Raw genomic sequence first — 23,174 nt, 5'->3', positions numbered from 1 at the left:
TTCAAAGCAAAATACATCCCAGAAACACTGTTCCGCCTCCCTCAGAAGAGATTTTCCTTACCGCAGACCATCGTTGGGAGCGTGCTATTTAATACTTTTTCATGGGGCTGTTTACTTTGTGGCTCAAGGATTTCAACTGGTTCAGGAACTGCCCGAAAATAAAATTTCAAGGCCCATTCCTTGCTGCATTGATTATTGTAATTTCCTACTTTTGATATCTTTTGAAGTGTTTCCACTGCTCTTCAGGAACGGTCAAATGCCTTTCCCGACAACGACTCGCCTTTTGTGAAATCTTCATAGTGGACATACGCAACTTTTAAAGAAGTATCCGAGCAAGAGCAATACAAAATATTTAATCAAGAAATAGCAGACAGGTCAAACCAAACAAGTTGAGAAGCCATAATGACCACCAGGGCAGTGTGTTTAGGTTTAGTGTGTAGGGGAGAGGGGGCGGTAAGGTTAGTTTAGCTGAGAATGTCTTAGATTGGCAACCATTTTGGCTCATTGTTCCGAAACGCGGTATGACAGAAAGAATAGTACCAAATATTATGTTGCAAAAGTTACAATACATCCGAGGAAATCACTGAAGTTGCAAGATTTCTGAAGCGAAAGTCACAGCAGGTGCCTTCGGGAACTGCTGCAGCAAAGACTCATGCATATTTGTGAGTAAAAATATAATGAGTGCTAGTGATAACTCCTGAATAGCTGAGCGTCTCTTCTCTGCCCCGTTAAAAACGTATCCTAGATGAACTAATAAATCAAACTAAGCGGCGACTAAAACATTTTTTCGCTGACATCGGTACTACCTCGTAAGCGAAGGAAGTTTCCCGTGTTGGGCTGTAAGAAAGTAAACCTGAGGCACTGACGCCTGTAGGCAACTGTAGTATAGCATTTTATTTAGTTTTAGAAGCCAGAGCACTTCACCGATGCTTCCTGCGGACCACAGGGTGCCGCCGCATTAACTCACGCTGTAACGCGGCATTCTCGGTGGCACTTTCTGGACGTAAAATGTTCATGGCCACCTCAAATGATGGATACCCGTAGTTTGAGCGTGCAGTGGCATACTACGGTGGCGTTTGTTCCGACGAGTCAGTTCCCACCACTTATACATGCATACAGAGAATATACTTCCCTGGTAAATAGAGTGTCTCCTATGACAGTGAACTTTCGCTTTCCTTTACGATTATGGGTTCGGACACAACGTCTTGTTTCTGCGTGATGTAACTGCACTTGCTCTTCATGCACTTGACCGCCCGTTATTATATTTCCCACACTCGTACATACCACTTACAAATTTTGCATCATAGACGCTGAAACATTACTAGTCTATGCTGCTCAACAGTAGAATCATTGCTCACTTTGATATCAACATGTCTATGACCGATGAACGCTGTTGTCATTTTCGCCGTACTTCTTAACCAGTGAACGCACATGGTATTTTGTTGCCTTTCATTTTATTTTCATTTAGTTTATTGTCTTTATAACTTGAAAATGCAAAGCATTTTCAAGTTATAAAGACAGTGCTCCAGTGCTGTGTTTTTTGCTTTTCAGTGAATGAGAGGTGCCTTTCTGCTGAATAAATCGTTTCGTTATACCTAGCTCTTGCAAGCATGTATGTGATCAGTATTTTGGTCAAATTCCTTGTGCTTCTTTGGTTGAACATATCCCAGGAGCGCTTAAAGAGATGGCCTTTTGTCTCCTACCCTAATACGGAATTGTTGATGAAAATTAGAGTTAATTTGAAGAAAATTACTCCTTGTAAAGAAGTTTCAGCACTATATTTAATAAAGTGGATTTTCGAACCACCATGAATCTTCACATGGAATCCTGTGAAACTAAAGAAGCATGGGAGAGGCAAGAACTCACATGATTTTGCGACCACATGGCGGTAGGAGCCCCACTGCCCATTTCGGTAAATGTTCATGACGAGGTCCTTTTCTACCACGCTCTGGTACTTTGGATTTCCCGGGTTGAAGTCAGCCATCGCGTTCGTCTCGGTGGAACCAGCATCGAACACACATCTACGTTTGATGAAATCACATAGACGAGTTGTGAACTTATTAGCGTCGTAATCCACAGCTGGAACTTTCAAACAAAGAGGCATGAAAGTCAAATTAGGCTCACTTTATGATCAATGATATAAATTTGGTCATTCGAAAGAATACGACATCGAAAACTAAAAAAAGCACGTAATATATTCTATCATTGTGATGATTTCTCACCTGATATGGCTCCCACCAGGCTCGTATCGGAGGCAGTTTGTCAAACCAACAACGCCGCTTGCTCCAGCCTCCTCCGCGAGTAGCCACATGTTCTCTCCTTGCGGCTTCCACTCGTAGTCAAGAACTTTCTTCTTTACCAAATCGACCAAGCAGCTGCGTTTGCTGTTAACCTGGAATATTTCCTGCTTCGCCTCTTCGACGGGCACGGAACGCTTTCTGAACAGATAAAGGGCAGACACGTTATTCGACTTGAAAGCCACGAGGCGTAGCCCATGCTTCAAAAACTGTGCTTCCACCTCGTCGGCGGGCGCTACTTGAAACTCGACGCCCCCGATTTTACCGAGCAGCGATTCCGCGGGTGTCAGTGCTATGCGTTGGGCAAGCAGAACGAAACCGTTTTCTCTACAAATGGAAGACACTTCATCGGCAAGGTTCTTGGTTTCTCCAGAGGACCATGTGGCGCTTCGTGCTACAATCAAGTCCACTTCAGGAAGCTTCTTCCTGGATGCTGCCGAGCCCAGTGACACTACTGAGCAACCTTGAGGGATCTTTCCTGACAGTCTCTCTGGATATGAATGTGCTATTGTGTATTCGATAGCGGGCAACAAACTGAACTTGGAAAGGTACGTCGCCACCCAGGAGACCAGCAGACAGTCGCTCCCTTGAGCAGCAAATTCCAGTACTCGGAGCTTCTTCGGGTTGGTATTTTCGACCACGGTGTCAAGGAGAAACCTGAGAGAATCTTCCTCAAAAAGAGCAGTGTTGAGTACATCGGTATCCAAGTCTTCCTTGAGTGCAGGCAGAGCTGACTTGATATACGCTACAATGGTATTGTCAGTGCGGTCTTTTTCCTCATGGATAGTATTAAGAAAGCGCAGGAGGGCATGATTCTTATCGGACTCGTTAAGATACTGGCTGACAACGTGCTCGGGAACAATACGGACGGCGCTCATGGCGTCACGAAGAGAGCAGTTGCTCTCGCAGAAGTCGTTGAGGGCCCGTCTCGCAAGGCTGCAACACACTTTAACGTATTCACGCGTGAGATACTCTCTGTTGTCCCTGCTTTCCTTGTCGTCCAGGTATGGCACGAAGCGATACTCTTCGACGAGCGGTGTCTGTTGGTTGGCGCCGCTGTTGATAGTGTTGGTCTTTAGACCTCGTATGACGGCACCCCCAGCGCTGCAAGTATCTGTGATCTTATTGCAGATGACTTCCACACCTGTGCAAAGCAGTAATGTGAGGAGCATAGCTGAAAAATATGCACATGTAAAATTGTTGATAATTTTGACGTTGTACATGGGAGGGGTGTCGAGAGACAGTTAGTTGATGAGACTCGGTTGGGGGTGCATAAAACCGTGCCTTTCAGTCGTATTTAATTTCAATTTCCTGGACATGAAAATCTGCTGCTGCTGCTGAAAAATACAACGGAAACGTAATTATTTACTTAAGGACTCTAATAGATGTTTACTTCAACTATATATATTTACATTTGTGCTGAATGCGTGTGTAGTTAGGGTGTGTAGCAGAATTATTTAGGCTTTCTTTCTTAATCTCTACGGTTGGTGCCCTGAATTCTTAAAAGTTAGGCTGTACGCACCTCGAGGCGAAAACTGTCGAACAAAAAAATAACATCATTATTGCGCCTGTATTATTGTCGTACCCTTTGTGCGCGGACGCTTCGCATGTTCGTCGCATTCTTGAGTTGAAAGCACCCAGCACACAGGGTCTGGAGAAATCGGGATATTTATTCTGCAGCAAAATTGCGCTTTCGAGTATGCAGCCCACTTCGGCGTGAAACGGCAAATACGCAAGCGCATACCTGATCAGTCGTTCCGCAACGCATTTGCGAATCACCTACGTAGCGCTTACAACTGGCACGCTTTTTACTGATGGAAACACCTTGTGATATTACTCGACATTCTGTGAATACAACCGAGATACACGTTTATTGCACATAAATGTCCCTGGTTCCAACTTTCGCGATCATCTTTTGTCATTCTTTTCCGTCGGCTTTTCTTGTTCAGAGTAGTAGGTTAGTGCACAACTATAGCTACAGCCTTTTCTTAAAACTTCACTTTGTCTCCTTCTGTTTATATATGTGACTGTAAGAATGTCATCAGTAATCACTATGTTCTTTCAGTTAAGCACACTGTTACATTCTGCCACCACCCAGTTTATATAGGGTATTTCGGAAAGTAATGCTCACCTGTGTCACCGGCCTTCTTGATCACTTCAGCGTGTACGTAGGGGTCCAAGCTACAAAATTCAATGCTGGTAGGCATGCGGAGCACTCGAACAGGGCTTTTGAACATGATGTACTGGATCATGCTGTCGACGAAGGTCACCCAGTTCTCCTTCCATTGGAGCTTTCCGCGCGGCTCTGGCCAGAAACAAATAAGGAAGCTGGTGTTATTTACCACAGAGTACAAGAAGCGTTAAAACATGTCAAGACTTATTCCTATTCATTCGAGAATATTGAGCAGTCTCCCGTGATGACAGCCTTGACACAATGGCAGACGGCCGGTGTAGTCGGTTCATGGTCAGTCTTTTGCAGAGCAAGACGAACGCACGAAGATGTACACGTTTGTATACTACATTTGTGACTCTCGTCTTCCGCGTGCGTTGCACGGAGTACTCCTGAGAACACAGCGTGTAGCATAGCTGTCTGTGTTGGCGAAAACAGGGCCAGATAGGTGAACACAGATGAGGGAAACACTCGTAACGACAGCCCCACGTTTTCAGCAGTTTTACCTACTTTATAAATTATTTGAAAACCAAGAATACGGACATTTGTCAAAGACACTGCGTTGGATGACGGTTCAGAACTACATTCCCCGGCACAAAGTTGGATGTAACGCATAGTAGAAGAGCTTATACTGGGGGGGGGGGGGGAGCTTTTGGTAAACACAACGCAGACTCGTGCTGATATAAAAATACGACTTCATTCACATCAAGTGCCATGAAAAAAAAAATTCAGGCACTTCCTAGAGCAAATACTTGTAGGAATTAAACATAATGGGGTAGTCGCAGCACATATGTTAATGTCACAAACATACAGCGCCTTCAAAGTGAAACATTGAAATGTGTTAATTAAAACGCCAAGCCAGCTACACAATACTTCCTTGCATAGGTGGTTTATCAGCTTAGGCGGTCAAAAGTATCGCGAACAAAATGCTAACTTTTTTTATTTCGCGGCTGCAGTATGTTTTCATATAAAAATTTCTAGACAATCGCAATCGAAGCCCACTTCGTTTTGCTTGACTTTTGAAGCGAGCATATGTTCAGAGATATTCATTATAGAATTTCATTCTCGGTATGCTAATTTGGCATTCAGGGGCGCAAATCCCAATAAGAAGACGAGCCCCGCAGGTGACCTAACTAATTCCACATAGCAGGCCAGTCTAGTTACAGTTACTGATTGCAGCTCCGCCCCTGATGTAGGCTGGTAGAAGTAAGACTGGCGTCCGCCATTCTTTCATAATGAGCAGCGTCATAAAGGGTTCCTCTATGAGTTCAGATTGTCACCTCCCAATGCAAAATTACCGTACTGAGCGCTAAACTTGATTACATATACCTCGGAGAACGTTTTAGAAGTGTAAGAAAATGAATTTGGTTTCGAATGTGACTGTCTTCAGGTGTGTAATACAAACGCACACCGTAGTCGCTGGAATTACCATAAGCCAATTAACAGACTCTTGTCAATTATGTGTTTGCTCATTCTTCTCATTCGCGAAACTGGTATGCGCCGAGGCGCATAAGCCGCCTGTGTGCAAGCAGCATTTGCGTAGCTGCAGTGATCTTATTAAAATTGTTGGCATCACTCTCTTATTTCTCCGTCATTAACACATGGGCGCGAGCTCGCTTCTTTTTTGCTCTAGACCAGAGTGGCAGCAAACAAAAGCTGTGGTTCGCGCACACCAGAAATGAATGTCTCACCTTGTAAGCCTGCCTGCGTGATGCCTCGGAAGGCGCCTTGGTAGTCGTAACCGCGCACGGCGAGCTCCTTGTATATGTCCTCGGCGTCCAGCTCGTAGGCTGTGCTCTCGGCACAGGTCACCAGCAGCTCCGGGTCGATCTCCGAGGATCCACCTTCGGCAACGCGAATGCAACCGCTTGCCGCCACCGCGCCGCCTTCTTCGCACACCTCAAACTCGCCGGACGAGTACATGATGGTCACGACAAGGCGCACGGTACCTGGTCACGTGCGCGAGACATTCTCGTTAATGCTTTCAACGAAGTGCAGTGTATCTTCCGCGCACACACTAGAATTACATTTGAACCAGGGCATAACTACTGGTCAAAGGAAAACTCGCGTGAGGTCACCGACTTGTCACATCTTCGTGTTATGTGGGAGTGCGGATCTTCTAAATTACAGTGGGAACGTTTTCAAGCTTCAGAGAGGCCTAAGTAATGTACTATTTAAAAACAAAACACTGGAGTTTAACAGCGCGAAACATGACAGCGAGTTATGAGGGACGCTCTAGTGGATGGCTCCGGGTTAATTTTGGCCGCATAAGGTTTTTAACGTGTAAGCGAAACGTGGCAGAAGTGAGATTCGCATGCATTCTGCCCCCATCGGAATGCAGAAATCGGGAATCCAACGTGGAACCTCGTGTAACGCCTTAGCCACTGCGCCGGTTGAGTTTTTACTATATTTTTTTTTGTTTTACGACATAGTTACGATTTGGTCGCACGTTCGGCGGATAGGACATCATGCACTGACTTGTGCCGTTCTTGCGATCGATCGTGCTTTTCATCTTTCATTTCCTTCTCCACTGTTCCGGAGGATATTCTGCAAAGCATAAAGAATACTACAAAGTTCAGCGTCACACACGAATGTAGTGGGAAGGAACGCGTGCGGCGCTATTGGTGATCTATTTTGTTGGTGTCCAAGGTCCTGATATTTAAGCATTATTATTACACAACGTCAGCAAATTTCGCAGCGCTCATTGCGACATCACAACAATATCATTGACGCCAGTTCTACCATTTCGTGACAGACTTCGGTATCAAATTAACATATCTTGTAAAGTGCTTCCGAACATTCACAGTTTGTGAGGTCATTGTCTTACGGCCTAGGCTCGTGTGGTAAATTTTTTGTTACCTTTAATATATATGCGCCAGTAGACCTTTAACTGGGACGCTTAACTGGAATGGTGTTACGTGCAAACGGGCACGAGAACGATTATATGCAGGCATATTCACAAGCGACTGTACACGTAACACTGCCCAGAGCGAACAGCCCGCGCCAGATTGTACAGTCGTCGTCCTCATCGTCCTTGCAGGCACGTTAGGCCTGCTCTCGGTCGATGAACTAACTGATCCGTAGCCATGTTAGGCTGGGCCGGAACATGGTACGATGCTTCTGGCAGTACCAAAAGCGCCAGTGTGACAGAGAGAGGAGGATTGGGGAGGCAGAAAAGAGGCAAGAACAAAGCACAGGGGGCGACACCAGCCGCAAGTTCAGGCACTAGCTCAGTGCGACGTCATTGATCATGGCACCATTTTTTCGTTACTTGATAACAGCTCATTGATAAAGAGTTAGGTTCTGTTTGTTTAGAACAAGCCAACCAATCTAGGAAGTTGCCCGCAAGCGCTTCGAAATTAGTCATGGCGACACATTAGTACGGAGGTTTAGCCAGAAAGTTCTAACAAAGCAAAAACCTCAGCTTTCCTGTCCTCTGCTATTAATTCACTATCGTCTGCCATAATAGGACTGAGAGCTTGGAGAGGATCATTCACTGATATAAGTTTACAGCTACTCCAGCTACTACGTACAGCTACTTAAAGTCGCGTTGTATTCCTGAAAAGAATGTCGCCACTTCTTCAGGACACACACATTAAGCATTGCCTGCAGGCATCTTGAGAACAGGGAAAGAAATATGCCGCTTCAGTATGTAAACGCCACATGTCGGGCATCCCGTCGACCGTTGTGACACGTTCACTAAAGTGCTGGTGCGTTAAATGAAGCAGTAAAGTCAGCATTGAGTAGGCAGAGGTTTCAGTTTTATCGCAGGGCAACGTCTGCCGTTTTCTCTCTCCAACCACAGGATAGCATAGGCGGGCCGGATACGTGCGCGATTTTGCGAAAGCTGGCCGCAAGATTTCTATGTTCGCGGTATCTAATAGTATATATATACATGTACGCACAACTTCCTCTCTATCTAACTACATACTCGTTTCAGGCAGGACAATGTTCTTGTGCAGTTTGACGTTCTCGAAGATGACCGGCACCTCCTCGATTACCTTGCCGCGACGCCTACTCAGAGATTTCCACGCGAGCACCAGGTGACCACCCACAGGGAACGTCGCCTCGCCATGGAGCCGATGCCCAGCCAGGTAGGCGTCGTACTCGTTTCCGCTGATGTCAATATTCACAATATCGTCCTTTCCCTGTACATGACAGAGCGACTCGTTACCACGTAGTAACCGCCGTACTGCACGTTCAAAGTTTGAAGAGCTTGAAGCGTGAAGTTTAATTCACGGTGCATTTTACTGCGAGCTAAAGTTACTCGACGTATTGGATCATTTGTTGAGACTTGTAGCCCTCTTCTAAAGCACAAGATACGCACAACAGCAGCAAATAGGAGATTTCAGTGCGATTTATTGCTAACGACACATTTCAGTCAGTACAAATGGCCAGTACATTCACACACTTCGGCAAAGTGTTAAAACCAAAAAGGTAACGTGGAAGTTCTCTGTGTGATTATAATAAGCAGTACACATATAAAACCATATTTGGAGGAAGTACTTGGGGTACCAGTGCAAAATCCGCATACCTTACTTGTGTTTTTTTTTTTCAGACGTACACCAGCTTGTTCCCATCGATTAATTTGGTCGCCGTCTTCATAGCACAGAAAGTCATTGAATATAGCATTCTTGCAATATAGCATTCTGTTCAATCTTGCCATTTGAAACATTGGTAAGTTATTCGTGCTGCTGCACGCAGACGAAAATATTGTCGCGTAAATGCTGACTCACCTCTGCCAGCCCAGGAAGGTCTTTCCACGATGCGACGGTCCACTGCTGCGTGTGGTCCCAACTCACCAGGTGGCCAATATTCGGAGTGCCGCGTGGCACTGGCCACGGGACGGGCGGGTAGAGTGCCGATGGGTCCATCTGCACTCCCAGAGTATGGAGCTTGCCCAGGGAACCCAAGAAGAAGGAGTGGTTGTCCGTGTCTCTCTTCATCAGGCCAACGCAGGAGGCGCCAGGGCCCATTGCACGGCGTAGAATCGACTGCAGATAGTTGACTGCTTTAAGGGCATTCGCGGAGTTTCCGGAGGCCATCGGTATTCAGTTTCGTTTTTAAATTCGTAGAGAAAAGTGTGGAGAGCGAACTGCGAAAGGGCCGGTGGAGAGATCAACCAGACGCGCTTCCGGTTTGCTGAGAGCGCAGTTAAGGCGGGCAACGAACGGAAGCAAGAAAGGGGACGGAGGAAGGAAACGAGCAGTGTTTCGTTACGTCCGACACATAGGTTCACCTATCATGCATATGATCGGCTACTGCTGCCAATGAATTTTAGAAAGTTTAAAAATGCCTGCGTCCTTCTGCGTGCCTGCAGCCCATGGATGGTAGTTCAAGAACAGCTTCTTACGCATCATGTGTGGATATCTTAATGACATTGAAGATGTTCTCAGCCTTTATTGAGAAAAAGAAATCAGGAAATTTTGAAATTGCAGGAGGACAGCGTGGACGCTGGTTGTAAACTAATTTTACTGCCAGGGGAAATGCAGCGGGAAAGTGACGTGGCAACAGAGAGAAAGGTTCAAATGGTAGTAGATTCGCTATACAGCCTCTTAGCCGGTCGTGAATTAGAACTACATTGCTTGCGGCAACGGGCGTTCAAGAGTGGTGTTGCATTTATGTTGTAGAACACTGTTCCCTTAATCTGACGCGACGCAATTGTCTCTCTGCATCGAATGACACCAGCTTTGACCGTGATTCTACAGAGCAAGAGCCTCTTTCGCCGTGCGATGACTTGTGGTAGACAGTGATAATACTATAGAAACGTCTACCGGAAAACATAAGGTGCACTGCAGCCGGCGTCAACAGTTTCAGGGGTGGAGGTGCGCAAGAATAGGGTGCATTCCAAAAAAAAAAAGTATTACTTGCACCCTCCCCCCTCCCACAAAAAGAAAAGAAGAAGGAAAGAAACAAAAAGATCACACCTCACCTTGCTGTTGGCATAGTACAGATACGAAATAGCACTGCTGCCCGCGTGCCAAGGCTGCGGAATCATCCAGCGTTTCTCTCAAACCTTATGCACCGTATACTTTTAATAATAATAATATTTGGGGTTTTACGTGCCAAAACCACTTTCTGATTATGAGGCACGCCGTAGTGGAGGACTCCGGAAATTTTGACCACCTGGGGTTCTTTAACGTGCACCTAAATCTAAGCACACGGGTGTTTTCGCATTTCGCCCCCATCGAAATGCGGCCGCCGTGGCCGCGATTCGATCCCGCGACCTCGTGCTCAGCAGCCCAACACCATAGCCACTGAGCAACCACGGCGGGTGCACCGTATACTTTTGACAAGTGGCTGTGGCTACTGTGAATGTAATGAAGCTCTATGCAAGAAAATGTGCTGATGCTCGTTCTTACCAGCAGAAGGCAGTGAGGTGCGATCTCCACCACTATGGCGTCTCTAGGCACGTGTCGGAGGGCTTCGCTGAAGAGCACGGGTGAGACGAGGTTGTTGACGAAGTACTCGGGTGAGCAGTGCTGGGCGATGGGCTCTTTCCAGCGGCTCTCGGGAACGGAGGAGCTCACCCAATTCTTTCCTCGGGGCTTTGGTGCCAGTACCACCTGGTTGAAGGCCGCAAGAAAAAGAAAAGGCTTGCTGGGTCCTACTGCCGAAAGCTGGTGACGTTGCTTACTGGCATTACGAAGCGTTGTTTCAATGCGCACGCGCCAGACGAACCACATGGGGACACGAAATCCACAAGCGGGCGCTACACATCAACTGGATTTACTAGGCGAAATCATATGTGCTTAAGAGAAGCGCATTTGTGTAAACATTTCAGAAATATCGACACAGCACTGAAATCGCCCACCACGGGCGCATACAGCGCAGGCAAAGCGAAAACCGAACTTATTCTGGTTAACCTCCCAACCTTACATTTCTTCCGATGTCTCTCTTTTATATATGTTCAATTTCTTTGTTCAAGATCCGAATGGAACTTGTGTCCAAATCCGGATCTCGAATTTGATTTACATTCGAGCTTTAAGTACGATAGCAACATATTCGAGCTGAAAGTGCTGTGTTTACGAAAGATTACCTGAGAACTGATAGTGAATTAGAAAGGCGCTTGGCGAGATCAGCAGCGTTATTTGATCGCGCCGTTTACAACCTGCGTACATCTTTCGCAACAACAGGCGTCGGAACAAAGGCATTGCCGTGCCCAGCGGTAGGATGCACGATCCTCCCGCTGCAGGTTAGATCAATCAAATTCATATATAACGAATTTCAAATGCTGAATCAGTTTGCCAAAGCTGGACATCAGAAGGCATACTGGTATTTCGAAGCGAGAAGGACTATGTTTAAGAAATCTAATATTAAGCGTTACTACTTTCTGATGGGTATACATGAGCAAGCACTTAGCTCTGTTAAACATTGCATAAAACTCTTTGCGATCCCAGACTACACTGTCAAGCGTGAACACATCCGTTATTCGAAAACGAAAGCAAAAATATCTCTTTGGTAACAACATGGATTCTTGCTATATTTCTGGACAAATATGTGTCGAACGGTTCTTATTTCGCGACAGGAGGTTTAACAGAAATGTCAATTATTAGACCTATAATCCTGCCATGAAGAAAAGCTTGTGGTAGTCGCGAATAAAACATATGTCGATAAAACGCCATTTGGTCTTCGGGAAGACAGAATGGCTGGCTCGGTTTTGACAATTGAAAGCAGCTTCGCTGCGGTAACCATATGGTTTGTACAAAAAAAATTTTACAGGCCACCCTGGGTTTAAGATTCTGCAGCTACCAGACATGGGTATGATGAGAGTAACATTGATTTCTTCAAAATTGTGCATTTGACGTTGATTGGAAGCTATCACAGAAATGTCATGTGGATTTGACGTTCACAAATATCTGATAGTCAAACGTGAATCCTTTCTCAGAAATTTCGGAGCATTGTAAATGAAGTAGGTGGACTTGAAATGATTTTAGTGTACTACAACCACCGCTTAGTGGCTTTAACCGAGACCTGGCTGAACAGAAACGTCAGTGATCATGAAATTGTTCCGCCTGGTCCCTGCATCTATCGGCGCGATCTTGGCTCACGTTGCCGGGGGGTGTCACAGTGATTGCTGGAAACAAACATGACATGTGGTGCAACAAATCCAAGATTAAGATTGTTTCTAAATACTTCACTGGACGATTTATCGCATGTACTCTGGTCGACTTAAAGTGCACAAGATACTGAAAGGTCCTTTCTTTCTAGACTGCCTGATCACTAAGTTGAACATTACAAATGAAATATTAAAATAATAGAAGATTTAAATTTGCCCTCGATTGACTGGACACATTTTGGTGTATGATGAATCGGACAAATGCAAATGCAATTCTATCTTAATATTAGGCTAGCTTTGAACGTTGGACAAATTGAATGGGAATACAGTAGAGAGTGCGCTTTCCGAACTCTTTCTTTTTGTTATTTACGCCGTTTCCAATGGGGTTATTGCTGTTGAGGCAGGTATTTCGGATCATCATTTGTTATCTTTCTCTTGGTCATATAACCGTGGTGCGAAGTGCACTCAGCATAATGTGACAAATGCTAGGAATTGGGAGTGTAGTGATTACATATCAGGCATCGACCACTTGGAGAAAACACTTGATATCAAGGTTAGTTATCGAAATGTTCATACTTGATGTCGTTTCATCTTAAGAAAAACAACAAAGGTCAGTTTACTGGTATACAATAGCCATGTCAGGTCTAAAATAGAATATGCTTCTGGGATTTGGGATGCGCAAAGTAAACCGCATGTACAAAAGATAGAGACGTTACAAAAGAAAGTTGTCAGATTTGTTTTTGGAAAATAGAAGTTATACTATGTAGAAATGCATGATTTCATGGCATTTAAAAAGGAAAATCAATATGAATTTACTCATTAATTTTCTTTATGTATTTCACAATACTACAGAGGCCATACTGGGCCAAGGAGGCGTAGAATATGATAAATATATTGTACGAAATTCGGGTACCAAGTATGATGCATTAATTAGTTCCTACGCACATTAAACGGTATTGTGAATTGTTCAATGTATAACGCTACCTCTTGTTGGAAACCCTCAGATTGCGAAATCGTAAATCCGTTTGAAGAGAGAATAACCAAGTATAAGCAAATGTATCTAATATTCACCATTCCCTTGCTGGTATGAGCGTAGCGTTCCCAGCATGCGTACACACTTGCTCCATAGTTCACTGTTGAAGTTTGCCTTTTTTGCAGGAAACTCCCCGGCAGAGGCCGTTGGTCAAGATTGCGACGCATGCTTTGCCCGTACCAGAACTCCGTTTATTGTGGATTAAAACGGCAGCCGCCTTGCGCACTGTTCGCTCATCCCTCACCTGTTTGTATTCTTTGAGCAGCACAGGTCCTACGCGCCGCATCTGAGTGCTGTGGAAGGCCACATTCATGGTGTTCACAACGCGAGCGAACAATTTCTCTTTTTGCAGCTCCTTCACCAGGTCGAAAATGGCGTCCTCCGGTCCGGACACTGTTACAGAATCCTCGGCGTTGTGGCAAGCAGCTTCCACACCGTTGCGGCCACGCCTTTTCGCTTCTTCCCATGTCAACCCTGCGTAGAGAGACCCGCGTGGAATTCACCGTCATCGGCTATAGGCGGTGACTGCCCATAAGAAGATGCCTTAGATGGCGGGACTAACACTAATTTTCCGTTCCAAATGGAGGTAGAATTCACAAACTATCGTTTCTGGAAGCACCCCTTGAACCGGGCTGAATGAAGTTTCTTTCAACCCAAGAATGGTAGGCAGGCACGACGAACTATATCAGATGAAGAGCATGAAATGTAATGAAAGTGGGCAATTTTGGAGAAAATTGAAGTAACAAAATACCATCTGTTACTGTACATCATGACCACGCATCGAAGCTCTGTAAACTGCGTCTATTAAAATGTATGAAGAGACCAAGTGTCACGAATTAGTAAAACGATTATGCGAAATCGCTCAGTTGCTTAACCGAGTTCTTGCAAAAGCCTTAATTCCTAATGAGTGGTGTATTAAACAGTGATGTATGATAAATTTTTACCGCTCTGGACATCGTAAATAAGGCTGTCCAGATAATTAGAACTTATCTGGTTTTATTGCCTGCGTACAATTTTGATTCCTCGCACATTTCGAATGTTCCGGTTATCGGTGCCTCTGGTTAAAAATACGAATGCGTGGATGTATAATGGCTCGCACAAATCGGTAAGCTCGAGCTTTTGCCTTCAGTGGCACAAATTTAATAAAAATACCTTGCATTGACAACTTCTAAATGAACCTTCGTGTTCTCGTTCGTATTTATGAATAATATAAGGCATGCTCACGATTTTGATCTGCTTGTTAAGTGGCCTGCAGTAGTATACCTTACCATGGAGGATTCGCGGCGACGCTATCGGAATGACTCAGACTTGCAACAATTCGGAGGCGTTTTCCATGTTGCTTCTAACTGAATTTTTTTTGTACGCTTTGCGCACATACAAGAACAGTTAGAGCAATATAGGATATTTATAGTGTTCATCCAGTGCAGTCTCCGGAAGCGAGCATACATGACACGCTGTTTTCCGGAGAAATATTATTTTGGCTACTTGACATTGATTTATCACTCATCTCCGTGCTTTTTCTTTTGTATTTTGCTTTCACTCCTTCGAAAGGCAATGTGCGGGTGCTGATCGCCTTCGTCTGAAACACATGATCAAACTGGGGTGAAGCGTTCGTTGTCGACCAAGCGCGCGCCGAACTAACTCCGCTTGTGTAAACACCACGGCCACGATCATCATTTTCAGAATTGACGCTGCAGCATTGCCGGCTTTTTACAAGTTTCCCTAGGCTGCAGGCCACCTTGCGAACACGCGGGTCCCAATGCTTACCGACAGCGGCCATGGCTCCTCTTGGGAGATTCCCTACGTCGGTGCATCGACCACGCCAGTAGGCGCACAGCATGGCCTGCTCTGCGGTGAGGCCCCCGTCGACGTACCCACTGGCGATCTCTCCCATCGAGTGACCCACCATTCCGTCGGGTCGAAGACCGAGGGCGTAAATGACGTCGACGAGTGCCACCTGCCAACACATCGTGAACCACCCATATTTTTATTGATATTATATGTGGAGGTGTTGACGCACAATTTAAAGCACCGGCTTCTCCTTATCTCTCGAATGGGTCCAGCCTACAACATACAGGGTTCAAGATTACATGTGAAATAACGTTTTCTTACAAGCACCAGACATTGTCAACCAGCGTTTTCACAGTAACACTACGACGCAAGAAATACCTGGTACGTAGAATATGCAACTTAATTGACTCCAAAGTTCTGTAGGAGAAAGTCTGAAAAATACGAATGATTATGTCGCCTAATAATACAGTCACTAGTCAGCGGGTGGTATATACAGGGTGTTTCAGCAAACTTTTTCAAAAATATATTTAGAACTTGTTGCGGCAGATATCACAAGTGTAGTTCATGAGCTGGTCTACTCGAGGCTGCGGACTGCACTTGAAGAAAAAAATTAGGATGCAATATCGAATAATTAATAAATATTTATTAATTAAGTTTTACCTAATTAACTTATGGCCCATATTGTAATTTACGAATGCTAGCTGCGGAGTCCGCAAGGCGGATCCACTTGGAACGAATCTTCAAGATGACCCCAATTTCGAGTCACAGATTCCCGAACTTTGCGGAGAAATTCATTGGCGTTGCAGTGAATTTGTTAACAAAACGTCGTTTCATTCACTGAAGCAGACAAGTAACTGGAATGGCAATGCATTTGTCCACAAAGTTCGGGAATTTATATCTAGAAACTGGTGTCGTCCTAAGAATTTGTTCGAAGTGTATCCGCCTTGCGAAGTCCACTGCTAGAATTTGTAAATTGCAATGTGGGTCATAAGATTATTAGCTATAAGTTAATTAGTTAAATATTGTTAATTAGACAATTTTACGTTTAATTTTTTGGGCAAGTGGTGTCCGCCGCTTCGAGTAGACCGGCTCGTCAACTGGAATTGAGCTATCTGACACAGGCAACCTTTGAAAAATTTTGAGTGTTCGCTAAAACACCCTGTATATCGTGTAAATGCATTACTACATATAGTCAAAAAAGAACAGTCAACATAACATAGTCCTGTATATACATATATACAGCAACATTAAAATGAAAGGAGCAGTAAAAGCGTTAATACCGGCAACAATGCTGCTGTCTTCGATAAAATTTTGATACTTCTAAACCGCTCTTCCGCAAGGTCGTTGTTGGCCAAGGACCCAAAAGTTTCTTTAAGCTGAAAAGCTTCCGGTCTAATGAAATTAGGGTTAGTTTAAGTCGGCGTATTGGTCTGTCGTGATGCGAGCAATATAGAAGGAGGTGATATACATCTTCATCTACAAATCCACAATCACATACGGGGGTTTCTGCACGGCCGATTCTATGTAAGAACTGTTTTATGTAGTCAGTGCCTAACCTTAATCGATGAATAAGGGTTTCTATGCGCCCGTCTATTGACAGTAAACATTTGAATTCAATAAACGGGTCAATGTGATACAAATCCGAGCGCTTAGAACTCTGGTCAAGCGATCTATTTCTATAAATTTTTAAAGACGTTATACTTATTATGCAGCGTAATTCATTTTCTTGGATATTGGAAGCGCAACCACATCACCTTTGAGGTGTGCTTGTCATGCTGTGTCATCGGCTGCTGTGTTGCCAGGAATGTTACAATGCCCTGGTATCCACTGGAATGTTATATCGTGCTTCGCTTGGTTTGCCTTTGGGAGGTCTTTAAGTCTTTGGTATACAATTCAATCACTGGTTGTTTATACTTTTGTCCCGCACAGTGATGTTAGAGCCACTGGTTAATCGCTGAAAATTACTTATTTTTGCGCATCTCTTACTGACGTTATGAATTTTATCGCACATAGGACTGCAAATAGTTCAGCCGTTGTGGACTAAGCCGCGCGAGATAACTTAAACGATTCTTGTGTATTGAGGTGCGGTTTAATTAATGCTGAAGTTGAAGAGGTCGCTGCACTGAAACCATCTGTATAAACCTCTTTGTATCCTGAATACCGCATATATATCTGGTAAAGTGCTTATTGTTGAGCAGCTTGAATGAACATGTCCCTTTTGAACATGCCTATGAACATGTCCACTGACAATTACATTTTTGGAAGTGTAAGCAGCCATAGAGGATATTCGACGTCTGAATTCCATAGTTCGTGCCTTGGCAATATATGAACATCTTCTGGAATTTCTTTGTGAGCAAAACTATTATCTCGTTTCATTATCTCTAGAGTCAATGGGTGGCTTTTATGCTGTGTTTGAAGACAGAAACATTGTCGGCATCTTTCTGTAGTTCCTATGACTAGAAACGGGGATTGGCGAGCCTAAGTTATTACAAGATTGCTATAAGTCGCTCGTGGAACTCCTTGACATATGCGTAGTCCTCTAGCAAAAAAACTTTGAAGTCGATCTTCTGACGCGTGGGGATGTCCGTGTAAGATTGGCCCGGAATACAAATTTTATATCCGTATCTAATGCATTTTAGATAGTCAGCATGGACGATGTCCATTTCCTTTCTTTCAGATGCCATACTCTGCTGAAGACGGTTTCCACTGTGTGAAATCACCGCGAAATTTTTCCTCGTCTAAGCGAGGTTGCATCTACTGTCCTGTGGGAACTATTCCGTCGTCAGCAACCTTCAGCTAGGACGCTTTTCCGCGAGTTTTCTAGAAGCTTCATCATAGCACTACTGCTGAAACATGGAAATATTTTAGCAGAACTTCCGGTATGCATTTGCTAAAACTTTGCCCTTTATAAATGAAACCTCACAGAGGTTCTGGCGGTTTACTTTTCTTGTTTGCTTAAAAAAAACAGCAATAGCTCGGCAACTCTTGCCTGATTGCGCAATCACTGGGAGTTTTCACGGAGATCACAGGAAGCATACATGAATTTTCCTAAAGCAGTTCTCATCCAGATTTCTGCAACTTTATCTCAAGATTACAGCGCAGTGGCTGCGACGAAGCATTCTACAAGGTCGCGGTATGGAGTTCTTGCGGAACATGACTCAATGTGATCATAATGGTCCCCATCATTACCAGCCTCAGACGAGCGTAATGTAAGAGAAACACTGATTGTGATTGTGATTGTGAGTGTACAACACGTATACGTGTTGTACACTCGAACGTACATACAACCTTTTCATGTTATGTGTGTTCAAACTACGGAGGGATTCGTGCTTAGGTGAAGAAATGTGCTTATGTGAAGACAGTGCAACTCGATTTTTCTCGAGTTTCTACCCAGTGTAAGCTGCTACGAGAAAAGCACTGGACAAGGTGGGCCGGTCCCTGAGACAGCGTTGCCTAACACGTCGACACAGAGCGCGAGCTGTCACAAAGAAAGAAGACAAAGTTGCAAGGGGCGCACGCAAAGAGTAATTATTTGGTGTGAGCCATGACAGTGGTCCATGGTAATCATCATCAAAGAGCTGACTGGCTGTCGTATGAGAGAGGGACGCGTGTCCTGAAGGGGCAGCGCGAGACGACTAAGACAGAAAGCAGGAAACACAAAGGACAGCGCTGAGACAGTGCTTTCTCTCTTTGTCTTGTGCTGTTCCTCCAAGATGCTCAACCAGTACCAACTTGCCCAAATGTCGATTCTTCTAACGCATGCGTGTGATCGTGGCTTAAATGTTAGAACACCCGGATCCAGTGATCGACGGCCGAGATTTGACTCCCGCACCCCAAGGAAGTTATCTTTTTCAGACCTAGGCCAGGAAGGACCCTAAATACCTAGTGCAAAGTGCAAAAATGAGCCAAAGAATGCTTCGCATTAGAACATCGAATATCAGCAGAGTAAAAGAAATGAACCAGGGAACGGACCATTATAACTTTGTCTTCGTGGGCAGTGCAAAAAAAAATGCTAAACATATTCTGTTATAGAGGTATAAAAAAGCGTGCTAAACAGAAAAAGCAAGAATAAGGAAACAAATATAAAGCACTTGACAATAATTAAAGGAAATTTGCGATTTCTTATTTTTTTGCAACTTCCACGTTCGCGTGAGTACTGTGCTCGAGTGAATGTACATTGAGCGTGATTTCTTTGGCGACGACTAAGTCTGACACAGAAGATCCGCAGGCAATCACGAGTCAACGCGGATTTTAGATAAAAATTGACAGTGCGACTTCCCTTATTCAAACCAGGACTTGGGAACGCAGTGAAGGAACTTTCAGTTTCTTGACCTACACAATATACCCTAGAGCATAAGTATGAGGTTTGTTGTCACCTACGCATAATACCACTGATTTTATTTAACGCAGTCCAGTATCGATCTGCGACGATGACCCACTTACCCTCGGTACCAGGGTGCGCTTTCCCGCTGAACATTCCATCGCGTAGAAGGATGTTGCGTTTCCCATTACTTATCACCCACTATGGCCTTTTGAACGCACATATACAGGTTTTCTTGATGCGTCACATATTGATTACGTCGAAGTGCACGCAATACGTCGAAAGCTCGCAAACTCACCTGAATTGCAACGATGGACACAAGGACGTTCGCGACGGTCTCCGGGCCTCGCGGTTCAACGTTGGTCACGAGGTCGATGAGGTCGAGGCCGAAGTTCCTCGCCAGCAGGTCGTGCGATGCGTGGATGGACCGGGCAAACACGTCGAACTGCATCATCTGTCTTGCCATGCCATTCCACTGGCAGCCCATGCCGGTGAATACAAACCACAGTGGTCTCTTTGCTGGGAGGACCTCCTCGACGACCTTGGTGACGGCCTTCTGTGAGCCGTCCACGGGAATTAAGGCGTAGCCACGGAACGGGAACTGCTTTACGCCGGGCTGCCCTACTCGGTTCAAGAGGGCGTACGCGGAATCGGGGTAGGGTCCGTCGGCTTCCAGCCTGTCCAGAGTTTTCTGTCATGCAAATAGAGTTTTAAAAAATATTAGGCTTGAGGCCTCTACACAAGTCTTCTGCTATATGAACGGAGGGTAAGCTATGGCGGTGTTCTCATGCTTATACATTGTAGTCACATATGCATTGGGGTCTGCGCCACATCCACCCGTGGATGTAAGGTCACAGTAAAACTGTGATCAAGAAGGCATTGCAATGATTTGTGAGTTGCAACAGAATTTATTAAAACGGCCGTGCGCCGTCACTTCGCCATCGGAATTTCCCCTTTTGAACGTTCTCACAATATCTAACAAGGAACAGCGAAACGACGTGATATATGGAAGAAACATAGTGATTTTCGGCAGTCGGCTATATTTTCATTATGCCGGTGGCGCGGTGAGTAGACGTTAGTTTCTAATGCGCAGGACAAAAAAAAAGTTTTCCGAGCATACCACAAAGCCTGAGTACGAGTAAAACCCACTCTCAGCGAGTCTTCGCTCCTTCCAGCCATGAGAACGAGCCTGGGAAGTTCAGGCTTTTCCCGCGTCATGGTGTCCACGTGGGGTCCCGGGTTTGACTCCAGAATGGCGTGAACGTTGGTTCCACCAAATCCGAACGCGTTGATTCCGACCAGGCCTCCTTCGAAGGGCGTAACTTTGGAGATCACCTCAGTGCTTCCGTCGTGAAGACACGAAATGCTCGGGTTAGGATCCTTGAAGTGTAAGTTTGGCGGGATCATGCCTGCTTCCATGAGAATGATCACCTTGGAAATCGTAGAGATTGCTGTGAACGACAAATAAAAAAACAGCATGAACCAGCCAGTTACCGCTTTCTCGGATAAAGGAGGTGAAAAGAGTTAGAATATTGTAGAGAGAGCAATGAGATCAAATATTTATAGCACGCTAATGTGACGTTTGACATCAGACCGTAAGAAAAAAAACCGAAATTCCACCATGAATAACTTACAAAAGCAACTTATGAATGAAGCGCGGAGGTGCAGTTTGCATTCGTATAAAATAAGCTTTTTTCGTTCCTTCGAGGGGCTGAGTGGTGGTGGTCGGGTTGGGACTGGGGCTCGTACATAACTAGTGTTTTGTAAGGCTGCACCAATTTTTCAAAGATTCCACGCGGCAGATAACGCAATTGTGACATTTCACTCAGGTTACTTGATTGGATTATCATTACTTGCATGATAGAACATACTGGTAAATGTTGCTGATGATGAAAATAGAATTAGCTTCAGCCAACAAGTTGTAATTGCGAAATAGAAGCAGGTCTACGGTTCAGATTTTAAAAGGTGAATGCCAAAGTGCAAATTGGCCTCAGTTCTCATTATCGCGGTTGAATAGGACATAACAGCAAACGTTTGAAAAATAGCGTGGGCTGAAAGGAAAGCCGTAAAAGGTCAAAACTTAAAGCAGGAGAGAATTTCCAAATGATATATTTAGCTCACGCGCCGCTATTCACAAATATTCCTGATGTCGGAAAACGTGTTCATAAAGACCGCGGGGATATCTGACGAGGCCCTACAGCGACCGCTATTGTCCGTGTCCACTATACCAACGGCACATCGCAATTCAGCAATTAATTAGCACCTCTGCTAAGTTTGCACCCATTATGTAGGCCTCTCACAAGCATTTACGCTGCTGCTGCAAAGTTTAAGCAGCTTAGGTTTGCTCATCTATCGCTGGTGGCAATTTTAGGATCTGCCGCTTTTCATCAGAAGCAAGGAAACACTCTTAAAAGCTCATCTTAGGCGCACCTACCACGTGAGCGTGCAAATCGAAAATGTGAAAATTACAAATTCTGAAAGAGGACAAAAAAGGGTAGCACGTGTTTTCTCGGAAGGATGTTCTTTGCAGTTGACTGTAGCATTTTTGTTTTGTTTATATGTTACTTCAGTTCGCAACACTAATACAGCTAATGGAGGGCTTTTCATTGGTATGTCGTGGGAAGCTTCGTCCTTCAACAAGGAAACCTGATGACTGCGCGCCGTCCCTGCATCCGGTATCTGGGAGCATTCGTCGATCAAGACGGAACAGGAACGATATGAATCTCTAAAGTAACAAAAAAAAATGCAAGCGATCACTTTACCTAATATGAAGTATTACAACAATGAAAGTGGGCAAGAAACAACTGGAAATCAGGGAAGTCGTTGAAGCAGTCATTGCTTTACGTCTAATGTACGATTACTGATACCACAACCTGACGTCAATAGAAGCAGAACGGATTGAAAAATTACGTCGGAATTAAAACTGTGTGGGTTTCGCAAAAAGATTGCTGAAGGGCGTCTACCTCTAAACTTGTAATAAAAATGTCCAGTAATATGGGACTGATAATTGATTTGCAAGCTCTGTCAAATTTACAGGACGGTCCATCAGGGCCGGGTGTTTTTCGACAGAGGCAACGTAGCGACACACCGTATTCTCACCGCTGAAACGCGTCATGTATGAGGTGTGCCCTGCAGCCAGGCTCCTCTCTCGCGCTTCTTTTGGGACGCGCTGGGCCATCTAGCGGTGCCGCCTCGAAGTCCACGTTTGGCGCGTGTGCTTTGTGTATTCAGACAAGACTGTCTAACTATATACGTCGTGCGATCGATTTCGCTGCACGCTGCATAAACGTTCAAAGAATTATTTTTCAGATTAGCAGAGGCCACACCCAATGGCACATGCCCAGTGACTTAAGCTGGCCTCACAGCAGTTGGCTACAAACAGACAAACAGGGCAGTGGGTAAATCCCCCCTCCGAAAAAATATGCTAATGGTACTAAAAATATAATCGGCTTTAAAAACTCCACGACGTAACCAAAGGTATTCAAGGTTTGTAATCTGCACGC

The 23,174-nt window shown here is 44.8% G+C and overlaps 1 protein-coding gene across 1 annotated transcript in view; it reads right to left on the bottom strand.

Annotated features, from left to right (window-relative positions):
* Positions 1-23,174, bottom strand: part of LOC142591387 (fatty acid synthase-like) — a 56,677-nt gene that overhangs the window by 13,367 nt on the left and 20,136 nt on the right. Inside the window, exons 6-16 of the mRNA XM_075703714.1 lie at positions 20,821-21,122; positions 19,970-20,362; positions 15,327-15,516; positions 13,804-14,033; positions 10,830-11,033; positions 9,204-9,407; positions 8,399-8,615; positions 6,159-6,416; positions 4,429-4,602; positions 2,223-3,441; positions 1,867-2,021 (exon numbers count right to left, since the gene is read on the bottom strand). Of these exons, the coding sequence (XP_075559829.1) occupies positions 1,867-2,021; positions 2,223-3,441; positions 4,429-4,602; positions 6,159-6,416; positions 8,399-8,615; positions 9,204-9,407; positions 10,830-11,033; positions 13,804-14,033; positions 15,327-15,516; positions 19,970-20,362; positions 20,821-21,122 (3,546 nt within the window). The remainder of the gene's footprint in view (positions 1-1,866; positions 2,022-2,222; positions 3,442-4,428; positions 4,603-6,158; positions 6,417-8,398; positions 8,616-9,203; positions 9,408-10,829; positions 11,034-13,803; positions 14,034-15,326; positions 15,517-19,969; positions 20,363-20,820; positions 21,123-23,174) is intronic.

Source organism: Dermacentor variabilis, chromosome 8 (genome assembly GCF_050947875.1).
Source record: "Dermacentor variabilis isolate Ectoservices chromosome 8, ASM5094787v1, whole genome shotgun sequence".
NCBI classification, from domain to species: domain Eukaryota; kingdom Metazoa; phylum Arthropoda; class Arachnida; order Ixodida; family Ixodidae; genus Dermacentor; species Dermacentor variabilis.
This window is presented reverse-complemented; position numbering and strand designations above follow the sequence as displayed.